Genomic DNA, 22739 nt, shown 5'->3' on the forward strand with positions numbered 1-22739 from the left:
ACAGCATCAAAATAGTAACCACTTGATATTTAGCTGTTATTAAATTAAATGGCAGGCTTGCACTAGTGAAATATGGAAGATCACATCCTGACATTTTATGTGACAGAAAACTGTGCCATGGTAGAAACTGATGTCAAAGTCTGTGTGGATTTGCATGTGTGCATGGGGAGATAAGGCAAAGTCGAAACCACTGTGATTTGGGGATGTTGGAGCTGTCATTGCTGCTTAGAAATGAAGTTGGAAACATCAGTAGCATTACAAGCATTAACATCTCTGCTTTGTGATGCTGTCACTCCTGATGGCCACATGCTTCCCCAGATATCCTTCCAGAAGGGCAGCTCATAAATGAGCCTGGGCTGGAATCATGGCCAGGACAGCCCTTATGCAGCTGGAGCAGGCAGAGTTGCCTGAACCCATGGGAATGGCACAAGCAAGAACCAGGGGCAGAAACACCACTCCTGCAGGGGTGTGAGAGGAGACACACAGGGTGCCTCAGAGCACCCTGCACCTCATGTGTGGGCAGGTTATTGGTGCCTGCCTGTGACAGGAACTGCTTGTGGGTGGTTTCTATTCCATTGTGCAGAAATGTCCAAGGGATGAGAGCCCAGCACGTGAGCTGTGGCAGCAGCAGGATGTCATAGGGAAGCTCACAGCACCAAGATGGGAGAGCTGGGCTTTTCAGAGCCTTTGCATTTCTGTTCCTGCCTGATCTTTTTAAAAAGTGAGTCACTTGAGCTCATCTTCTAAAAAAGCCTGGTCTTTTTGAGCTTTTTAAAGCCTGGTTGATACTGCCACAGAAGGCCAAGAGAGCAGATTTGAGAGAAGCCCAGCTCCCACTCATGAAGTAAGTGCCAACTCTCTCAGCTTTGGCTGTGTGGTGTCACCTCCAGTCAGGCTGCTGAGCTTTAAGGGCTGTCTTGGAGACATCCCGTCACACACACGTCCTTCATTCCTCTCTCTGAAATTCTTCATTGCTTCTATGTTATTTCTCATGTCTTCCTCAGGCTCCATTTTTGTAGTGCTGCTTGCACCTGCTCAAGCATACAGGGGAAGACCTGGCAATAAAGGAAAATACAGAAAATGTAGAGAGGCAAAGCTGAAGATTTTGGGTTCGTGTAGCTCTTGGAGAGGCTCAGAACCTTGTGAATCTGTGATGCTCATCTGACACCCTTTTCACTTAAAGTTTATACACAAAGCAAATATAAGTAGTAAAGAAAAAAATCGTTTTTCTAGTAGTATAATGAGGAAAAAGGAAACTGGTGGTTTCTCAGAACTGCAGATATCAGGAAGGCTCTCTGGCAGATGGGAAAATTGATGGTTTTTTTGGCTTTTATTGTCAATGAAAATGGCCAATGCATTCAACACCACCGGTGTTCAGGGAAGATTTCTGTCTAGGCTAGGAAGAAGTTAGAAAATAGCTAGATAAACATGATATTTTCAAATTGGCTGAGCTGATTCATCCCAGGGCACTTAGGGGAACAGTATCAGCCTCAGAGCTATTAGCAATTATCTATGAAAACCTGTGGAGGATGGGAAAATGTCAAATATTTCCTTGTCTTCAGAAGGTAAGAGAAGTTGCAGGGATATAAATCAGCCAGCCTGATTGCACTTCTCAGACTATCCTACAAATAATCAGATTGTAAGCACTGGAAAGAAAGCAGAGTCACTACTCACCAAATAACGTCAAAGTTACTTAGTTCTGTTTGATGACAATGCTAGAGGCCTGCTTTCAAGAGAGAAGCTGTTAATGGAATTTACTGCTCTTTAATGTGGCTTTGACACTATCACACAAACTCTGTGGAAATGTGGGGTATCTGAAGCTTGATAAAACTTCATGGAAAAGTCAGGACATGCATATGAATAGTACCATGTCAAACTGGAAGGATGCACTGAATGGGATTCTGTCCTGCATCTTGAACTGTTGGATATTTAATTGAGGACCTTGATAGTCAGTAAAAGCACCAGACCTGGGTAAGGCCTAATTTCTTGATGCCACCAGATCCAAACTGATGTCTGCAGCAAGGTAAGAAAGAGGTATTCCAAAACTTGTCTAAATTCAAAGAAACTTAAATGTAGGACAGTTTTATTTGGATTTATTACCTTTGTGAAAGTGTGAAGGTGCCATAACACGGATACTTCTCCTAAGTAGTTTTAATGTCACATAGTTGAAGAGGTGAGAGAGACCCTATTCCAGCATCTTTCATTATTCCCTCCTTCCTTTCTTACTGCAGTTACAATTTTCCCTGGGAATTTCTCTGGGATTTTTTTTCCTTGATCATTATGGTTTCCACAGAGCAGTAAGCTGCAGCAGAAGGATACATTTTAGTTTTGCAGTGACTCAAAATGCCTCTAAAAGCTATAGAATTCAAACTCAAGTTTGCTGTCCTGAACCAAAATATTTTCTTTGGACATTCTTGAATAAAAGACTTAGTGGAAAAATTAGGAAGTTTTCATTAGGAATTTCTGAGACAGGCTATTTTAGACTGTATGAATACATTTAAATAATTAGACAAAAATGCCAATGAACTGTATTTATTTGATTTAATATTTCAGCTGACTTTGGGATATCTCTTGCTTAGTGAAAAGCTTATAAACTCCTCCTAATATCTGCAAAGAAATCATAGCCTGTGCTATTTTTAGCCAAACGCTCCAGGAACTATTTATTTGCTGTCCTGCAGTGTGAGATTCAAATGTTAAAGGAATAACAATAACAAAATTCCAGCCCTTTCCCCCAACAGTTTATGAGATACAGCGGGTGAGATTACAGATGAGCTAATAATATGAATATATTCTGTGGTCAGCTGATGATATGATGGTATTCTACAAAGCTGCATTTTAAGGAGCATTACAGAGAAAAAGAAAAAAAAACAATTGGAGTGTTTTATATTATTTAAGTACCTTTTTTAGCACTATACAAGTTCTTATTTTAATGGTGCAGTCACATGAGCATCGGCTCTGCCTTGTAAATTCAGCTTGGACTGACAACTACAAACTGTGGGTGACTGGTTTCTCAGGTAAGACAGGCAGCTTCCTTCAGCCTGCTTGTGGGAAGTTTTGGGAAGGGACAAATGTCACCACCCACCCCTAATATTGAGAGTAGTTTCAGCACTCATGGACAGCACCAAAAATCCTAGAGAAATGCAAGCCATTATGGGACCTGCAGGCAGAGGTACATGGGATTTCAGGCTTGCCACTCTCTGACACCACTGTGGCATTGGCCTGTCCTGGCAGAACTGGGCACAGCTCTGGGGGATCTCCCCTGTTTGGGGATCTAGTCCTGACCTGTGTTGGGTCTGATGCTGCGGCTAAGGGAAGCTGTCTGTCCTCATGGAGAGCACCAAGAGCTGTCAGGAAGCGTGCTGGCTAATTCAGCCTGCATCAAGGGGGAATTGCACAGCCCAAAGCGATCCCGTGTGGGTATTCCAGCAGCTGAGAGGCACCAGGCAGAGGGCAGCAGAGGCTGTCTGAGCAGGAGCTGCCCTTCCACACACCCGTGCTAGCAGGGGATGCTGGAGCCCATCACGCCTTCATTTGCCGACAGCATGGGACTGGCTGAGTATGAGATCTAATACAATACGGCGTCCTTAAAAGATTTCTCGGACCTTTTGGTAGAGCTGTGTGGTTTTTTGATTACATGGATATTATTCACCGTGATCATGCTTTTCTGCTCTCTGATCAAGATAAAAAGTTCATAATTTTCTCTGCACTCACAGTCTCTCCCATAAAAGGGAATGCAGTGCACCAGGGAAGCTTCCAAACAAGCTACTGTGTGCTTTGCACTAACTTTCATTTTCTCCAGGCAAGATAGTGGCATTTGACCAGGCCCAGACATAGGAAAAACAAAGTAATTATACAGTTTGAAATGTGGGAATTGCAACCCATGAGGCTTAGAAGCAGAATATTTTTTTTCATTTGCTTTGCCTCACTCCTTTCCTTTCTGTTCAGTATTGCCAAGAGAAAACTTTGAGATAATTAAAACAAACAAACAACCCCATACCAGTACCAAACATTCCACCCCCCCCCCCAAAAAAAAAAAAAACCCAAAAAAAACACCCAAAAAAACAAAAAAGCAAAATGAAAACAAACGAGGAAATGCTTAACAAAATAATTATGGCTATTCTCCATCAATTTTAGCTTCTTGTTGGTCTTTATCCAGGTTGAGCTTCTGCAGTAGGGCAGTCAATTAAGACTAAAATTGCCTTTTATCTTTATGATGTGTTTGACAGGATGCTTTACAAAGACCTGCCCAAAGAGATTCTCCTTGAACAATGCCTTCCTCTGATCAAAGAAAGCCCTGTACTCCATGAATCTGAGCAGTACAACATGTCTCCCTACTTTTCTCTAATTATAGAATTATAGATTTGTTTAGGTTGGAAAAGACCTCTTAGACTATTGAATCCAACCACAACCAGAGCACTGCCAAGTCCACCGGTAAACCATGTGCCAAGTGCCAAATCTACACATCTTTTACATACCTCCAGGCATGATGACTCCACCACTTCCCTGGGCAGCCTGTGCCAGGACTTGGCAACCTTTTGAGTGCAGAAATTTTTCCAAATGTTCAATTTAAAACATCCCTAGCATAACTTGAGGCCATTTGCTCCTGTCCTGCTGCTTGTTACTTGGGAGAGAAAAGGAAGGACAGGAGGGACCTTATCCCTCTACAACTTCCTGAAAGGAGGGATAAGGTCCCTCCCGTCCTTCCTTTTCTCCAGGCTGAATAATTCCAGCTCCCTCAGCTGCTCCTCATCAAACTTGTGCTACAGATAGGTCACCAGCTCCATTTCCCTTCTCTGGACACAGTCCAGCGCCTCAACATCATTCTTGACAGTTGTACAAGAAGTCTGCAGCTTCTGAGGGGCACTTTTTTTATTCTCTCTCTCCAGGTCCAGAACTGTGACCCTGTGCTGTCCCACGTGTGTTTGACATCCCCACTCTCTTCCATAAATCCTCACTGCAGCTGTCACACATAACCAGAGGATGCAGAGAAGCTGACAGGGACAATATGTAAAAGTGATGGATGTTTAGGAGGATACAGATTGTTTTCTGTGGTAGAAGATGGCTTTCCCAGTTTATGTGAGAAACTCAGAGGTCTCTCTCAGGAATATTAGTGCAAGGAACAAAATTTCATGCAGCTTAACAGCTACAGGAGGAATAACAGTTTTGACCTCAGGTGGTATTTCTCAATCCCTTTTATCACAACAGTCGTGGAATATTTTTTGGAGAAAAGGACGTTTCTGGACACTGCTACTGCATTGCACAAGTAATAATATCATAATTGGAACAATCAATAAAAATCAGGTGATTTTTTTAATATATTTTTCTTGCTTAATTTGGGGGATGTGTCTAGGTACTGTAGTTATTTCATGTGCAATCAGTTGGGAAGCTTGTGTCTAAAGGCCTGCATTGTCTTTGCCAGTACCAGTGCTAATCCCTGGATGCTGTATAACAAATGACTATACAGTCGCTGCCACCCTTTGATGGTAAGGGTGGTAGTGACTGCCTATTCATTGTTATACAGTATTATATAATCTGTAAGTAATTGTCAAATGCTGAAAGCTGCTGAGTGTGCTTGCCATCTTTCCTGAAAGTCACACTAGCAGAGTTGCCATAGGTGCTGGAAGTTATTTCCTGGAGGGAGGCGCTGGATGGCAGAGCTGTGAGCAGCATTGTCCCAGTGCTCTCTTCCATAGGAGACTCGGATAAATGTGGAGGGGCATTGGTTACATGTGTCCCTCCCTCCCTCAGGGAACTGGTAGAAAAGCAACAAAGAAGCAGCAGAGAGGCAGATGTTGAGACAGGGCAGATTAACGGGGCCTGTCAGGGCATAGTCCCAGCTTTAAATTCAATTTTGAAGGGAATTTCTTGCCACACACAGTGTGTAACTGAATCCCCTTGTTCCCTTCATATTAGCACTACTGCAAGTCCCCATCATTCAGCTTTCCTTGGAAGTGAGGAGAAAAAGCTTCCCTGGACAGGGAAGAAAGGCATGAATCCGACTTCTGGCCCCTGCACTTTATGCATGGCTAACTGTCACTTCGCCACTTTAATAAAACAGATGTTCTCTGTTAGCAGCTTAATGCAATTAGTGTAATGCTTCAAAGGGCTGCTGCCCCTGCCACCGTGCTGGAGATTGAGGAGTGTGTGATGGAGGTTTATTGACCTTCTGGGCTACTGCTTGGGGTTTCTGTCCTACTCAAGCTATAGAAAATAAAATACAGAAATGTCCCCTAAATCTTTCTCCAAAGTATTTTTGGATGCTTGTTTAGGCTGCTAAATCAGCCTCTCAAATCTAAAATGTTACAGAAAAGAGCTCTGCCTGAGAAAAGCCTGTGAGAAATGATGGAGTAATTGAAGGCTGAGCTGCCAGTCACAGTTTTGGCCAGAGGATGTGTTACCTCCTCTGGGTTATGAGCCATCCTGACCCTCCATAATGACCATGTGGCTGCTTCTATTTCAGGCTTCACTTGGTTTCTGCCTCCTGTAGCTTTACTCTTTGCCACACCCTAATTAAAGACTTTGGAGACTTGAAAATGCCTGGCTGCAAAGGATTACAATGGGAAGTGTGAGGTGGAGAGAGGTAATGGAGTTGGTACAGCTCCATTTATATGAATCTGGGATAATGCATTGCTACAAGTTGAGTGTAGTAATTAGAATACATTATTGAGTTGTGCTGGTTCTGCCTTTCATGTTTTGCATTTAAATTCCTACCATGCAAATTTAGGAGTATTAATACTTGCCTGATTAGAAAGCCTGCTCCGTTAGACATTTTAATTATAAAAAATTCTGTAGTGCTGTGTAATTTCTTGCCTTCATATGTAGCAATATACATCTTTGCCTTGATGCATCTCAAATGTATCTAGTAATGATAAAGCACCCTGTAATATTTTCTGGAGTGTGAACTAAAGAAGGGAAATTGTTGCTTATTCTTAGTATTGTATAAAGTACATGGGAGTTCTAGGTCAGTGCTTATATCTGGATGTTTTTAACCCTGGTTTCATAGAATAGACATTGTAAGCTCCTGGATATTGACATTCTGTTCCTATGGATTGTTTTATGACAATCAAAGACAGGGTGGGGGTCATATTGGTATTTCAATCTTTATCTAGTACCTTGTTTGTTCACTGTTGTACATTACTTCAACCTTGTCGTTGTTGAGGCGGTCACAAAAGCAGTCTTCTGATGGCAACTCTTTATTATGGAAATGGCTGACCTTTTATACACTTTCTAATTGTTTATACTTCTTCTACCCTTACTATTGGCCACAATAATTCAACATAACACCATTGGTAAAAAGTAACAGTGACTTCAGCTAACTTTCTTGTCCAGCTGCAAAGTTCCCTCCTTATCTTTCTTCAGTTCCTCTCTTCTCTTGGTCTCCTTGGTAACAGCCTTGAAGAGAGCTCCTTATCAGCTTCTTGCTTCTCAGCTTCTTCTCGCTCCTTTAGCTAACAGACCTGCTGTTAGTTCCTTCCACACAACCTTCTCAGCCTTTCCTAATCTCCAAGTCTTTTCTGGTTTGAAAAGCTGCTTCTCACTTTGTAGTCCCTGGTACAAACACCTGCAACCCTTTAAAGCTCTGTTTCTCTCCTCATGCTTATAATTGCCATGCTCACAATCTGCAACCAACCTGGTAAACATGCCAAGAGAGAAGCAATCACCTGCAGTGTTCCCTGCTGGGAACACTTGATATACCATCCTAGGTAAATCAAGATCTAGCTCAAATATTATTGGCATTTTTTGTAACTACAAAAAGATGTAACTACATTGAGTCAATCCCCAGAGCTGATGCTTTCAGTTGAGAATGACTCTCTGCCATGTGTCCATTCTGAACACAATGGCAGATTGACCAGGTCATCTCAGACTGCTGGGACCTGAGTGGAAGTGGAACACCATCCTCACAGCCATCCTCTGCATTTGAGGCTATTTTGAGGTCAGTATTTTTATTCTGGAGGATGCCCGTTGTTCTGCTTCAGAGTTTGTTTGTCCCTGATGTGTCTGAACACACTTATGATCTCCTGGTCAGCCATGCCAAGATAAATTTCCTCCAAACCCTCTTTTACTCCTTCACTCAGCAAGATTGACTGGGGCGCCCCTGAGTCCTTGGCCAGTGTGTAGCTGAGGCAGGTTTGGTGCCAAGACTTTTGCACTTCTCAGTGCACAGCTCGAGGAGATTGTATCTAACTCTCTGTCTTCCCATTTCCCTTAGGACAAACAGCATTTTTAGATTTTCTTAAATGGTTTAAAGTAATTGAAGAACATTTTAAGTAATGTAACTTTGATGCCATTGCTTTATCAACCAAGTTTGTAATGTTTTCAAGTTTAAAAAACCCAGGTTAACTTTTATCTGTTTTATCATACAGATTGTTTTCTCTATTCTGTGAAATGTTAAGACTGTGGAATGACTACATGGTGCTTTATTTTGATATCCTTGGGGTGAAAAACATGGGCAGCCAGCTACTGGTCTTGCTTTAGCTTTGCCTTTACCAGTTCCTGACCTATGTTCAGCATTAGTTTCAGTATTTTCTCAACTATTTGCTCTTTGACTGCAACTCCCCTGGATTTTGAATTGGATGTATTTTTGTGACAAACTGTTATGACACGCACTTCTGGGTGCTTAGATTTTGTGGGAGTCTCTCATGGAGTTTGTTTATTTAGATTGACTTAAAAGTGCTCTGCCATCATTGTCCTGTCATTGTGGTTTTCCTTTTCTTGGCAGTCATCAGCTGTGCTGTGAGGAAACCACTGATAGAGATTCAGATGATAAACTTCTCCAGCTCATAACATCACCATTGCATTTCACATTTTTTTGCCATATTTTTGCTGGTGCTTCTCTCAGACGTTTCTGAAAAGATGGTATTTGTGGACTTTGAACTTCTATTTTTACCCCCATAGGCCTGTACATCCTCCCTTACTCACTAGCAGGACTAGCACAGTGCTGTTGCCCTACAAAAAGGCTCCTAATATAAAAATACTGATTTCAGCCTCTTTTTGTGAACACAGAAAGAGTTCTTTATGTCAGGCTTAAAAAGATATCCTCTAACATCTTTTTACTGTCTTTTCCTGTTGATTTTCTTAACCCTTTGAGGGATTTTGTTTGCATCCTCAAGCTTGTTATGCAGAAATTATGGAGATGATCCCAGGTACTTTGCATTTTCCAGCATTACAAGAAACTCATACAGATATTTCTTACACAGAGGCATCATGCAGTTCCCAGTAATCTACCCAGAGAACATCAAGTTACTCTTCTCTTAGGCAAATTCTCTGTGACAAAAGGTCATGCAGCAACTAGGACCAGGGGTGCCAGTCCCATTTCTGTTGCTTTTCTCATTTTTATTTTGGATATTAACATCAATTATATCATTTTCTCCCCACTCTTTGTGCCACTGAATTGCAGCCTTAATGCTCCCAGGTTTTAGGCTCATTCTGCCTTGTGAATTTTGCAAGTTCCTGAAGACAACTGTGGGCAAAGATTTAAAAAGTGTAGCAATGTATTGTGCAATTTCCACTTCTAAATATTATTTATTTGAAGCCTCACTCAAGGCACTTGACTGATTCTTTGTGCCCAGTGTATGAATAGTTCCTGTGCTTCAGAGATCCTAATTCCGTTATGACATTCCCTCTTGACAAACGTGTTACAGTTTATTCTTTATATTGAAATATTGATGTCCCAGAGCTGAAATTAAACCTTTGCTTGCTCAAGTGTTTCAGGACCATGCTTGTTTGATTGTTGCATTATCTGCACAGCTTTACTTTTGCAAGCACTGTGCTAATCTTCCTGAGACTTCACACTGTGCTTTTAAGTCCACTAAAAATCTTAACTTTGGCTTCCTGATAACTCTCATTAAAACTTGCTGGTTTGGCTCTGCCTTCACTTCTTTGCACTGCCCTTTTTTTGGCTACCATTTTTCAGGTAAGCTGGGTTTTCTGCCAAGAATACAAACCCAGCAAATATTGCTGATAGTCTGTCCAGAAGAGGATGCATCAGACAGGAACGGGTCCATGTGAACACAAGATCCTGATTTTCTTTCATCCAGTGACTTAGGTACTGGTGGAAGTAACTATTCATGCATCTGGCTTCAGACAGTTGGGGAAGTTTAAAAACACTGGAAAAGGAAAGCTAACAGTAACATCTGGCACGGTAAATTGCTGGCTGGTTCATTTGGCTTTGTCCTGCTTCTGACACTGGTGATTTGATTCCAGTTAAACCTGACCCATGTTCTGAAAGAACTCAATTCATTTACTGATATCAAAATACTAATACAATACCAATATGAAACATCTAAAATTAAACAATGGAATCTGAACTAAATAGAGAAGAGATGAACATGGTTGCATTTAGTCTATTCATAAAATTTATGTAATTTCTTCTGGCTTAAATTGTCTGCACACAGAACTGTCTTTCTTCCTTTTTTTTCTAACATTTTTTAAAGTTTGAAACTGATATTTTGGTTTGAAGAAACAAATTTTTCCGATGTTATGTTTTGCTGATTTCAGCCTCATAACAGGCAATGGTACCTAATTTGCACTGGTTTTAGCAAAGCCACGGGACCCACCTCAGCCTAATTCCCACCATGTTGCCCATTATATGCGCAGATAAGGTGATAAAAGATGTTGCCTTCTCGTGTTGCCTTCTCTGTATAACACAGGCACGTGTGTGCCCACAGAAGCTGCAAAGCCTTGCCAGCTGAAGGAGATGGATGGCTATCACTGAGTCACATCACTTTCTTTATGCTGCCAGCTTTGCAAAATACCACATTTATGTCTGCATTGAAGGGCACAGCAGTTTCTTGTTCAGACTTGAACTCATTTTTAGTGAAGACGTTTCTCTTGCAATGCAAGATTGAATCCTCTGGTTGCTGGCACACAGAGCTTTCGCCCTGTCTGTGCTTCAAACTCAGTGTGAATCCCTTTATTATCAGAGGACAGATTAATGTGTCCTGTAAATTTATTGAGAACTGGTAATAATAGCCAGGATTCTGAAACTGACTTAAAAATGTAGGAAAAAAAAGGCATATGAAGCTTTCAATTAGGTTATATTAAAAAAGTATAAAAATAATTAGAATTTAATATTTAATTTATTTTTGAATATGAAAATTGTAATGTTGTGATTTTCTGAATTATTTAATTGTAATGTGAATTTTTAAGCACTGTGTCATTAGTGCTTACTTGGTGAAATGCTTATTTTTTCCATTTACTGGAAAAAAGGGTTTGAACGCTCAAGGCCAATTTTTCAGAAATCACATGTAGCAATCTCATCTTCTAATTGCATCTTTAGTCTGTAACTACACTTGTTTTTGCCTGTGTAAACTGTGTGTACTGGCAGGCAAATTTGAATTTACAACCACATTTAAATAATGTTTGTGACTAAAGTGCCTGGAGTATCTTACCCATTGTAAGTGCATACCATATATCCAATCTAACCTATTGTAAATATATACTCTATACTATTGTAACTATATTCTACATAACTCTATGTAGAACTGTATGTAACACTCTTAATCTGAATTAAGTCATTGTAAGGCAAATCACTAAGTGTGTTTTTAAAGTTCCCAAAGCAGATAAAACTGAGTTTCACTCATCTCATGCCCAGTGGTGAGCAAGGGCTCTCACCTGGAGTCACTCCAATCCAGATCTCCCAACAGACACCAGCAGTTCCATGACACAAGCTTCAGGAAAAATACCTTGAGTACCAGTGATTCCACATTCTGATACTGAGGCTTGCTGAAAGCAGAGAGATGTGCTTTTGATCAGGGATCAGTTTGATACATCTCAGTATGGCAAATAGATGGGGTGCAGGAAAGGGGCAGGCATTGATGAAGAGGGAGGGACAGAGGGAGGGAAAGGAGCTGAGACTTTGTAGAACTCAGTCTGCAGACAAAACTGGTGGAACAAGAAGCAAGATTACTTTTTCCCAGCTCCAGTACCTCCTTTTTGATAGAGACAGCTATAAATCAGCTGGCAAATTAGCTCAGAAATGCTAACAATAACTCAAGGTTTTATAGTCCTTGTCATTTTTTTGTTAATTGTTGAGTTTTTCAGGCTGCAAAAAGCTTGCAAGCAATTCCCTCCTGGACCAACTCCTCTCCCATTGCTTGGAAACTTGGTGCACTTGAACTTTCAGTTTCATCGGGATCTTCTGATGGAGGTATTTCTTTTAATATGCTCTTAATTGGTTATTTTTAGCCATGACTTAAAAAATTGTGATTAATTGAAGGTTTTAAGTCTGGGAAAGATACAGACAAGGTGTGGACATATAAAGATCAACTGATTCCTGAATTTGAGCCACTTTCTTATGTGGAATATGTCTTCTTCATGAGAAAGTTAATGCCCTTAAGAATCAAGTCAACCTGGGAACAGAATTTATGACTTGTTATTAAAGTTGGAGAATACCAATAATCTAAAAGATGATTCTGCACTGCTACGTGAAGCTGTATCCACTATAGTGACAGCTATATCTGCTATCCCTACAGGATACTTTTTAAAATTCTCACTGGCATTGCCTAATTTGTGGGTAATACAGTGCAAGTATGCATGTAGTACAGGAGGGGCATTTACTCTCCATCTTCTACAGCTCCTGAAAAGTGTTTATTGTTAGTGACAGCTGCAGTAATTCCTCTAATTGTTTGCAGGTGACCTCTAGTTCAGGCGGATGCCTGAGAGCACACATGGGCCAATGTGTGCAGAGCAGACTCAGGCTGTGACGCTCTAGCAGGGAGAGGAAAGCCAGAATCTAAATAAATATGAGGAGAAGCAAGTGTCTGGTGTGATCAACTGGATGTAATTTTCATGGCACCTTAGACACTGTCTGACACCTTTTCTGTATCATTGTGGGTGTGCTAGAGCAGAGTCCATCCTTGTACAAAGCTTTTTTTATGCATGATTGGAGTTCCTCTGCCATACAGCCATCCCTGCTTGGATACCTCTGCTGTGCCCAATGGTAAGTGCTCTCCTCAGAACTATGAGGAAACCCTGGACTCAAATGCAGCCCACTGATACTTCATGGCTGTTGGCTAATTTCTGTGTCCATGTCCTCTCCTGGAGCACACAGATGGTGCAGGTTTTATCAGCTTATTTCATTTTGCAAAGGCAGGACTTGCTGGAGGCACAGAGCCCCAGGGTGGTGCACAGTGTAGCTGTTCAATTAACAAGGTACAAAATACTGGGGTTGGAGGTGATGCAACATAAAGTACAGCAACATAAAGTACAAAGTTTTCTTTCTCTTGCTGTAGAGTTGCTGCAGAATGTGCTTTGAAAAGAAAATAACTTCTCCCCAGGGTAAATAAAACTGGCTGCTGAAAGCCTTATTCTCAGCAAAACAACAGCTTCTTCCTGCTTCTAGCTACAATTATATGTGTGGAGATGATGTTTTCAGCACAAAGCTGTCCACTGGGCTGGTGAATAGCAGGTGCAGTGTCTGTTTGAGATCTATATATGGGGATTCATCTGTTCTTTTTCTGGCACCTTTTCCACTTACAGCTGGCAAAGACTCATGGTAACATGTACACTCTGTGGTTTGGGTGGGTCCCAGTGATTATACTGAATGGATTTCAAGCAGTGAAGGATGGTGTGACCACACACCCTGAAGATGTTTCTGGGAGGCTGGTGTCACCTTTCTTCAGAGCACTGGCCAAAGGAAAAGGTGAGATTTTCCTGCCATTAATAGTGTAAAGGAATGTTGACTTGAAAAGTACTCTGCCCTCCCATTCAGAACGATTTTCCATCAGATATTGTTCGAGTCCTTCACTGGCTTTTCAGAATACCTTACTGTTTGCCATAGTGCCTTTTGCATTGAGCTTTCCCTAGCCTAGGAAACACTCCATGTTGTTTCTATGTGTCCTTTTTGCTGTATTGAAGATGTTTGTATGTGATCCAACCCAGAACCCAGCAATCTTGCCCTCATCACAGACTAATCCACTGTGGTACACATGATTTTGCTGTACATCACATGAATGCAATGCTTGTTTGGTAACTGTATACATTATGGTTGCGAAACACTTTCCATCATGAGTAAGAGACCTATAAATCCCTACTTCAGAATTCACATTTCTGTACTTGGGGACATTTTGTGAATACCTTTTGATTGTGAGAGTGCCTCCAACACAGGAAAACTCACTTATTCTTAGAGTATTCCAACAGTTTGCAGTGTTTTTTTCCAGCCCCTGCAGTTGCTAGACCAAAGCAGACACAGATTGTTTAAAGCTGGTTGAAGCCTCACCTTCACAGAAGCAGTTCAGAGCTCTTCAGGTGACCAGGACTGCAATCTAACAATTAATGGAGTGCTGTCTCTTCCAGGGTAGCAACAGAGCCCAAATGTCACTTATCTTTCACCTTCATCACCTCAGCCTGCAACCATCACATTAATTGATCTATATCTCCACAAACATACCCTGTCCTGAACTCTACTTTGTGGAAATTCATCCAATTATTCCTGTCTTGAGAACGATTACTGGAGTATGGCTAAAGCAGATTTCCTAGAAAGGCATCTTAAGGTGTTTCAGAGTTTTTTAAGGCATCAAGAAATGGTGCAGTCAGAAAATCCTTAGATTGCTCTTTTCAATGATTATTTACATTCAATGTTAAGAACATGTGGTCTAGTTATAGTTTCGGTATGCTTGGCTATGATTTTTTTGTTACCAATAATTTCAACTAAAGATACTTGTATCACAGTCTATTCTCTGATTTATTCCATGTATTGTATAATATATATTTAAATGAATTGTTCCATGTCTGTGGCAAATATTAACATGCCAGGGAACACCCTCAGGTATTATACTTGCAAGTGGGCGCTCCTGGAAGCAGCAGAGACGTTTTGGAATAATGACTCTACGCAATTTGGGTATGGGGAAAAAAGGCCTGGAGCATCGAGTGCAAGAGGAGGCCTCTCACCTGGTGGAGTTTTTTGTGAACCTCAAAGGTATTTTACCTGCTAAGAAATCAGGCGCTTTTCAGTCTAGATATGGATCCATATCTTCAGTATGCAAACTTCCCTGCCCCTTCTAGGGGATGTATCCAAACTTACCAAAGCACAAGAGCAGACAGAGCCTAGAATCACAAGTATTTCCTTCTTATATAGCTCTTCATACATCTAGTGAAGCTGGAAACTTTTGAAATTCCACCTCCATGGGCAGATAATTTGTCTGTGATATATTGTGCAATGACACAATGCTGCTGAACTGCCCAGCCAAAGCATTCTCAGGCTGCCTGCCCTCGGTAACTGAACAGTATTGCAGAGTTTAGTAATTTCCTTAAATTTCAATGACATTGGGCGCCCTGCTTATTTTAATGTCTATCTGGCAAAGTAACTACTGGCAAGAGAAACAAAGAAAGTAGGAGGTGGGAGGGAACTTCAGTGGATTATCAGGTTAATCCTAGAGTCCATGACAGGATGATTTCTATCCAAATCACTTTTTATGAATATCTGTTTCATAGCTTTAGAAGAAATCATCAGACAGAGATATGATTTACTGCTCACAGCTGAGATTGTAATAGTTTCATTATATTTACTTTGCAGTTCCTGTCTGTCTATTCTTCTTCTTAAACCTTCCCGCATTCCTTCAGGTTTTCCTTGCAAGTATTTTTTTACATTTTTGAACATATCTGTTGCTGACTTCCCTTAGTTCATGTCCAGTGGTACTATTTCCTTCTCACATTCTCTCCTCACAGCTGAAGAAAGCAGATTTGATGTGATATCCTAGAACTGATCTTAGCTCTAAAACATTATTTCACAGGAAGGGCTGTGAAATTGTTTTAGAGCTATGAGGAAACAGTTAAACAGTGTTCTTTATTTTAAGACTATGTTTTATTTTCCTTAATTTGTGTTAGTGCCACATCTCTGTCCTCATTCACACTCCAGCTGGATAAAGAAAACATTTTATTAAATCTTTATTAACGTCAAGTCCTATCTGTATAAGGATCACCTGAAAAAACCACTGAGAGTGAATTCCAATTATTGTGTTTGCAGGAAGACCTGTGGATCCTTCTTTCCCTCTTTTCCATTCTATTTCAAATGTAATTTGTGCTGTGGTTTTTGGATATCACTTCTCTGATGAGGACAAAACCTTCCATGAACTGATCCATGCTACAGAGAAAATATTCAGGTTTGCAGGTAGCTTTGTTCATCAGGTGAGTAAATAATATGCCGGTTTTTTTCTGAAATAGGTCAAAAGTGAAAGAGCAGATACAAAAATGGATCCTCACTAAATACAGAACAACAGGCAAATGTAGGCTGGAAGATAAGAAGTGTCCTTGGGGAGGGACCTTATGACTGCATCCTTGGTTTTAAGGCCATTTTTAAGAACTCTTTTGGGGTTTTTGCAAGCTTAAGGGCTTTAAGTCCTGTAGTATTTCTGAAATTATTAACAGAAACCTCTAAATTTAATTTGAAACTGGAGTTGGTCATATATTTGAATTCTGCTGTGCTGCTCCTCCCACTTCTATTTACTTCTCTCCTCCAAAAATGTATATAATTGGATTCATTCTTCTATTTATCTCTCTGCAAATCATATGCTGAAATTTTTTCCCCTACCTCATAAATGATAAAATATTCATTATTACTCTATTCCTTACTGTGTTGTAGCTCACCATTCACATGCTGAAAAAACAATAGATACCTTCTCTGACAGTCTCACAATTCAAGTTCTGTCAGAGATTTTTTTTGTAGCTGCTTCACACAAAACACAATAAAGACCAACTTTGCACTTGAAGCATCTTGCAGTGCATTTGAGGTATTCCTCATGAATTAGACTTTGTGGTTTAGACCCTTAAAGAGGGATAAGCTGTGTGTAATGGGGAATGTGGATGGCATAGCAAATTTAATTGGCATTTGCTTTTTATAGGAAAAGGCAAACTAAAATGCTGATGTGGCAGTAAAGCTATTCAACAAATCTGTCATATGAGACTAGCACTATACAACATTCCCATAGTTAAAAATACAAAAGTAGATTAAATTAGTGGATGACCAAAACCAGGAGACCTTAACATACAGAGGAGGTTCAGGATATCCTGCTGCAAGAGCTTCTAAGCACTGTGGATTGGAGTTATGAGAATGGAAAAGATGGTTATAGTACAAAATGAAATTACAAGACATTCTAGGAAGTAATGAGATTAATTAATATGGTTAATTATTCTAAGCTCACTTACTATGAGTTTAGAACATTTCAGTGAAAGGTTAAGAGGAAAGGGATTGGTGTAAACTAACAGATAACAGGAGGGAAAAGGCCAACAGGATCTTAGGGTATTTCCACCACTATTTTCCTTTTAGAGCCAGAGAAGTGTTACAGCAGGTTCTGAAGTGTAATAATCTGTGAGACATATTCTAGGGTCTTGGACATCTTTTGTTGTGATTCTGAAAGGAAACAAAGGTGAAGAAGTGGTAATGAAGTAACCTACAAACTGTCCCTTAAAATTAGAGCGACTTTGCTTGTTGGGTCTGAAAGAACACAGAGGGGAGATAGAACTGCTCTTTGCTGGGCAGAGTGGAATGGCAGATGCTGCACAGACAGAACTATCCAAGGCAAAGGACAGTACTTAGAGCTGACAAATGTGTGTGTAAATATATACAGCACGCCGAGGATGCAATATTGTTAACCAGCAGAACAATTATTGCTCCTTAGCAGTCATGAAGACTCTGACTAGGAAAACTAAATTAGCCCTTATCTTAGAGTGACACCCAGACAACAATTATTTTTGTGAGCTCCAAAAATTCCAGCAGTTACTTGAAGCTGCAGACCTGTTAATCTTAGCAGCCCCATGGTATCCAGAAAGGATGTCCTTACATTCTGAGTGTGTGAGAGCTGGGGTCTCCAACTGTGCAGGAGTGAGGTCATAAAGTGGTCTTCATTAGCCAAGTAAACTTAGAGGCATGAGCAGAGTGTTGTCAGAATTGCCTTGATCCCTGGAATTGTGGCAAATGTTCTATTAAAGCTTTCCCACGTGATGGCAAAAGTCTGCTCAGAGCAATGCTAATTTGTTTATTCCATTATCAACATTTCTGGGCAGGACAATTCAGCCTTTTGGTGTGTCTAAAAGCAGCTTTGTCAGTGACAGAGAATCCATGGTACCTCTTGTGTGTCATTCCTGCAGATGTATGAAATCCTGCCCTGGCTGCTGTGTCGCCTCCCTGGGCCTCATAAGAAGGTGTTGGCTTGCTATGATGTCCTGAGTTCTTTTGCTAGGAAGGAGATCAGAAGACATGTAGAGAGAGGGATACCAGCTGAACCACAGGATTTCATTGACTTTTACCTGGCTGAGATTGAGAAAGTAAGTGCTCATTCTGGCTGATCATGCTGTTATGAAGCATAAGGTCAAACAGACCATTAAATCACTCAGTGTGACCCTTCCACCATAGTTTCTTACATTTCATAAGCTTCTTAACATGAATACAATATCTTAGCACTTACTCACAAGTCTCAGAAAGGCATCCAGTTTTGTATTTTGGTTACGTGAATGAATTACCATCAGGTATGATAGGAGGTGAACCCATGAGCTCTTATCTGCTTTCCATAAATATCCATAAATAGTATACTCATATATATGAGTATACTTCAATCCTGTAATAAATATGAGACAGTTTATTCCTGTAGGCTATATAACTTTGGTAGACCACCTCATCTTCTACAGCAAGGTTCATGTTTACAGTGGGATTAAAAACATATGCACAAATCACTGCCCTGAAATAGCAGGCATGCTTCTTTGGGATCCAGTGTGTGTGTGCTCCAGCCCTGGCTGCCCTTGTGCTACGTAACTGTCTGGTTTTTCCCTTGGCAGGAAATCATCATCCCTACGTTACCTCTAATTTCCCCACTGTTTGGGGCATGGCTGGCTTGGCCCCATACTCAAATTGAAAGCCTAGAAAACAATTTCACAAACAATGCCATAATCAGCATTAATCATCTTCCCTGCCCAGGCTATTATTTTCCATAGTAGGAAGTAGGACTGAGCCAGAGAAGCTCTGCCAAGAGCACTTTAGCTTCCGTTTCAAACTTTTCAGGAGGTAAAAGAAGCATCTCTTTCTTGGGGTAGATGAAGTTTATGTAGCTTCTACTTCTGGTCTTAAGCTTTCAGCTAGTCAGGCTGCTGTGTCCTCACAGTGTTGGCTCATGGGCTCTGAAAGGAGCTGATTCACCATTTCACACTCAGTATCTGAGTGAGTATAACAAGATGTACTAAAATAAGCATTTTAGAGGCAAAGATGCAGCTTTCTCTGGTGTCAGCAGTGCAATTTATTGACATCTGTTTGTTTGAAAATGTTTTTGCCTAATGTATTTTCCCTAGTTGTATTTTTATTTTACTCTCTCATCACTCAGATGGAAATACATGAGTACTTCTTGCCCATCAGTTCACATTTATCCTGAACTGAGAAAAGAAATTACTCTCAAAATAATCTGTTGAAATCCTTTGATCCTGAACGTTTCCCTTTGGCATTTGCTGGCACCATTTGATACCAAGCCAAGGAGTGACATGTTGTAGGGCACTTGCTTGTAAGTGCACTCTAGGCCAACTGCAAACTTGTAGTGTGCTTTGAAGCTTTTGTGATTAAGTCATCAAGCATAGAATTGCCTTTTTGTGATGAAAGAATAATCCACCTCATGAAAGACAGCAATGCAGACTTACTGTGCCTATTTGGGAAACTATTGAACTCTTAGTATGCTTCAAAAACTGTAATTTTGACTATTCTTTGTGCACATGCCAGCTGTGGAAGTCTCACAGCTCTCACACAGAGGGCATACAGGATAACCAAATTTTCATGCTTTAACTTCAACTTTTATCACCATCTACAGTCTAAAGAGGGGGCCAAGCCCAAATATGATGAAGAGAATTTGGTATATGTCATAAATGATCTTTTCCTTGGAGGATCAGAGACCTCAAGCACTACATTGTACTGGGGACTGCTCTATATGGTTGTGAATCCAGACATCCAAGGTGAGAGTGGTGGGGTTTTCCTGTCTATTTTTATTATCCTATACTAAACTCAGGCATTAAATAATACTAAATCACAGGGTATAAACCTAATGTACAATGTTGAAATAATACATTTTTCTGTTGCTTCAAGAAAAGTGACCACCTAAAGTATTTTATGCATTTTTCTCCTCTGAAGTGGTGAATATTTCTCCACAGCGAAAGTGCAGGAGGAGCTGGATGCTGTTCTGGGTCCTTCCCAGTTAATTTGTTATGAGGATCGCAGAAAACTGCCCTACACAAATGCTGTGGTTCATGAGATTCAGCGCTTCAGCAACATTGTCTTTGTTGGTGTCCCCAGATTGTGTGTGAGGAACACAACTCTGCTGGGGTTCCCTGTCAAAAAGGTATGGACACATTTTTCAGCTTCTGTTCTTTCTTCGGCAGAGAGGCATTTCAGTTTTGTATCCAGTGTTCCATCTATAAACTACTCTCCAGTAAACTCAGGAATGTGGTGCCTGGGGAAGAGTTACTATCTGTGGCACCAGGAATGAAAGAAGTCTTTTACTTAGCATGTAGATGCTCACACACCTGTTAAGGCCTCTGCCAGGGACACCACAAGTTCCTGCCCATAACAACTGCAGAAACCAGCTCGTCTTGGCAGGGGATGGACTGAGAGGAGAAACTGGATTGCCAAAGCACTGGTTAAGACATTCCTGACCAGCGTGGCACTCGCCCAAATGCCAACAAGCAACAGTTTTATCCATCAAGCATAAACTGATGGGTGACAGGCACTAGTAGTAGGAACTGAAACAACAGTTTCTTCTTTGCAGGGCACCATTGTTATACCAAATATAGCATCTGTTCTGTATGACCCTGAGCAGTGGGAGACACCTCGACAGTTCAACCCTGGCCATTTTCTGGATAAAGAAGGAAACTTTCTACCTCGAGAAGCTTTCTTACCATTCTCAGCAGGTAAATGCACTGACAGTTTGAACTAATCCAGCAGATGAGATGATGAATACAGAAGTATGAGATCATGGTATTTCCTCAGATAACGTCTTCTATCTCTGCTGTTTCCTACTTTGAAAGAACATTCCTGGCTTGTTTCTGCCAAAGGAGAGGCTTCTGTGCTGTCAGACTCCAAACTGTTCACAGGACACTGTGGTGGGAATCCCACTCAAACTCCAGAACCTCTCAGGCTGGCTGCATGCTGCAGTCATACACAAATTTTGTCTGTAGTATTCTTTACACCTAGCTATTTTCCTGAGAAGTAATTTGTTCTGTGTGTATTGGAGTTAATTGCAATACTTTCTAAAGAAACAAGCTGAAAGAAAAACAAAAGGCATCCTAATAAACACAGGATTACATTCTAGCTTACAGAACTGAAAATCCAGTTGTAAAAGGAGGAAACAAGGTAAAAATGCACAGACTGTTAGTAATCATACCTAGCAGAAAAGTTCCTGCTGACAGTTTCAGTTTGTTGATAATCACTTAAATGTCCACACAGAAGTGGTTTCTTAATTCAAATAGCTTTTTCTTTCCTTATATTTGTGTATGTAATATTCACCTTTTCTGCTCACACCACTGATGCCAAGGAATGGGAATCCTGGGAAATGAACAGTAGGGCCTCATGCTTTGCCTATTATGTGACCAAGCCTCTATTCAACTGCAAATGCCACTACTAAGTAATTTTGCTCTGCTGATGCCAACTCACTAAAGCATGTACAAACAGCTGGCAGATTTTCTGTGTGTGGTCCTGAAGTTCAATATCTTCTGTAAAAGCAAAATAATTTTTTTCTGTCAGGTCAAGAAAGAAATTATGTTGGCACCTCATGGGTTTTCATTGAAATTTTCATTTTGTTTCTCCTAAGCTAGGACATTTGATGGGATCTTTTTGAAAGGGAATTCACATAGTTTTAGTTCTATGGCTTTCAAGTTGTTCTCCTTGAACAAAAAACAAAACCCACCTCTGCTTTCAACAGGAATGAACGAAGTGATTATGAAACTGATAAATTCCTAGACGCTCACTGTCCTTTCCTCTGCAGGGCACCGGGTGTGTTTGGGGGAGCACTTAGCCAGGACCGAGCTCTTCATTTTCTTTGCCAGCCTGCTGCGGGCGTTCACCTTCCGCCTCCCCGAGGGAGTGACCAAGATCAGCACGGAGCCCGTTTTTGGGGGCACTCTGCAGCCCCACCCCTACAGGGTCTGTGCCATCCCACGCTAGGCTGCAGCAGCCACAGGCCAGCATGAGACAGCCACCTTTACCTCCATGAACTTCCTCTCAAATTTGTAAACCTCCTTCTGGCTATTGATATTAGTCTACCCAGAGCTATGCAGAAAGCGGATGCAAGCCGAGATCCAAACTAACAATATATTTTTTTGGTCTGTTCTTTGTGAAAGTCATGGATATTCTCACAGGGATCTTGACTGTATTCTTCCCTCTGAGAGTGCTTGAAACCAGATGCTGTGGATCCCAGCTGAGGCCATGCCGTGTCCTCCTGTCGTAACCCAGCAAAACCATCCTCATGCTCAGTCCTGAGCAAACCTCAGGAAAATTCAGAGGATTTCAGCAAGAGCTGAGTAGGTGCCACTTCTGTGAGTGGCCAGATGACCTCAAGTAATATGACAGCAGAAAGCACACTTTTAAAGCTCTATTTTGGTTTTAATGTCCTGAACTTAGCTACTTTAATTTGTCAACAGGTTGCAGAAAAAAAAAAGAAAAACCAAAGAAACAAACCAACACCCAAATCCCAGGAAATGCATTTGAGTACGGGTGCCTTCATATCTGAATTTGATGCTAAGTATCTCCCATATACTAGGCAAAAAGTCATTCTAAA

The 22739-nt window shown here is 40.9% G+C and overlaps 1 protein-coding gene across 4 annotated transcripts; it reads left to right on the forward strand.

Annotated features, from left to right (window-relative positions):
- The first annotated feature begins 10107 nt into the window (after positions 1-10107).
- Positions 10108-22137, forward strand: LOC137479852 (cytochrome P450 2J6-like). 4 transcript variants are annotated; one of them, XM_068200521.1, is made up of 10 exons: positions 10108-10126; positions 12043-12148; positions 13480-13642; positions 14768-14917; positions 15965-16125; positions 18085-18261; positions 19782-19923; positions 20119-20306; positions 20733-20874; positions 21948-22137. In XM_068200521.1, the coding sequence occupies exons 2-10, from the start codon at positions 12143-12145 to the stop codon at positions 22124-22126; spliced, it is 1308 nt and encodes a 435-aa protein (XP_068056622.1). In that variant the 5' UTR covers positions 10108-10126; positions 12043-12142; the 3' UTR covers positions 22127-22137. The 4 variants fall into 4 exon arrangements, with proteins under 4 accessions (XP_068056622.1, XP_068056620.1, XP_068056621.1 ...); XM_068200520.1 differs by lacking the exon at positions 10108-10126 and adding an exon at positions 21283-21316 and having other exon boundaries at positions 10691-12148; positions 21948-22045; XM_068200519.1 differs by lacking the exon at positions 10108-10126 and having other exon boundaries at positions 10689-12148.
- Positions 22138-22739: the final 602 nt, after the last annotated feature.

Source organism: Anomalospiza imberbis, chromosome 10 (genome assembly GCF_031753505.1).
Source record: "Anomalospiza imberbis isolate Cuckoo-Finch-1a 21T00152 chromosome 10, ASM3175350v1, whole genome shotgun sequence".
NCBI lineage: Eukaryota > Metazoa > Chordata > Aves > Passeriformes > Viduidae > Anomalospiza > Anomalospiza imberbis.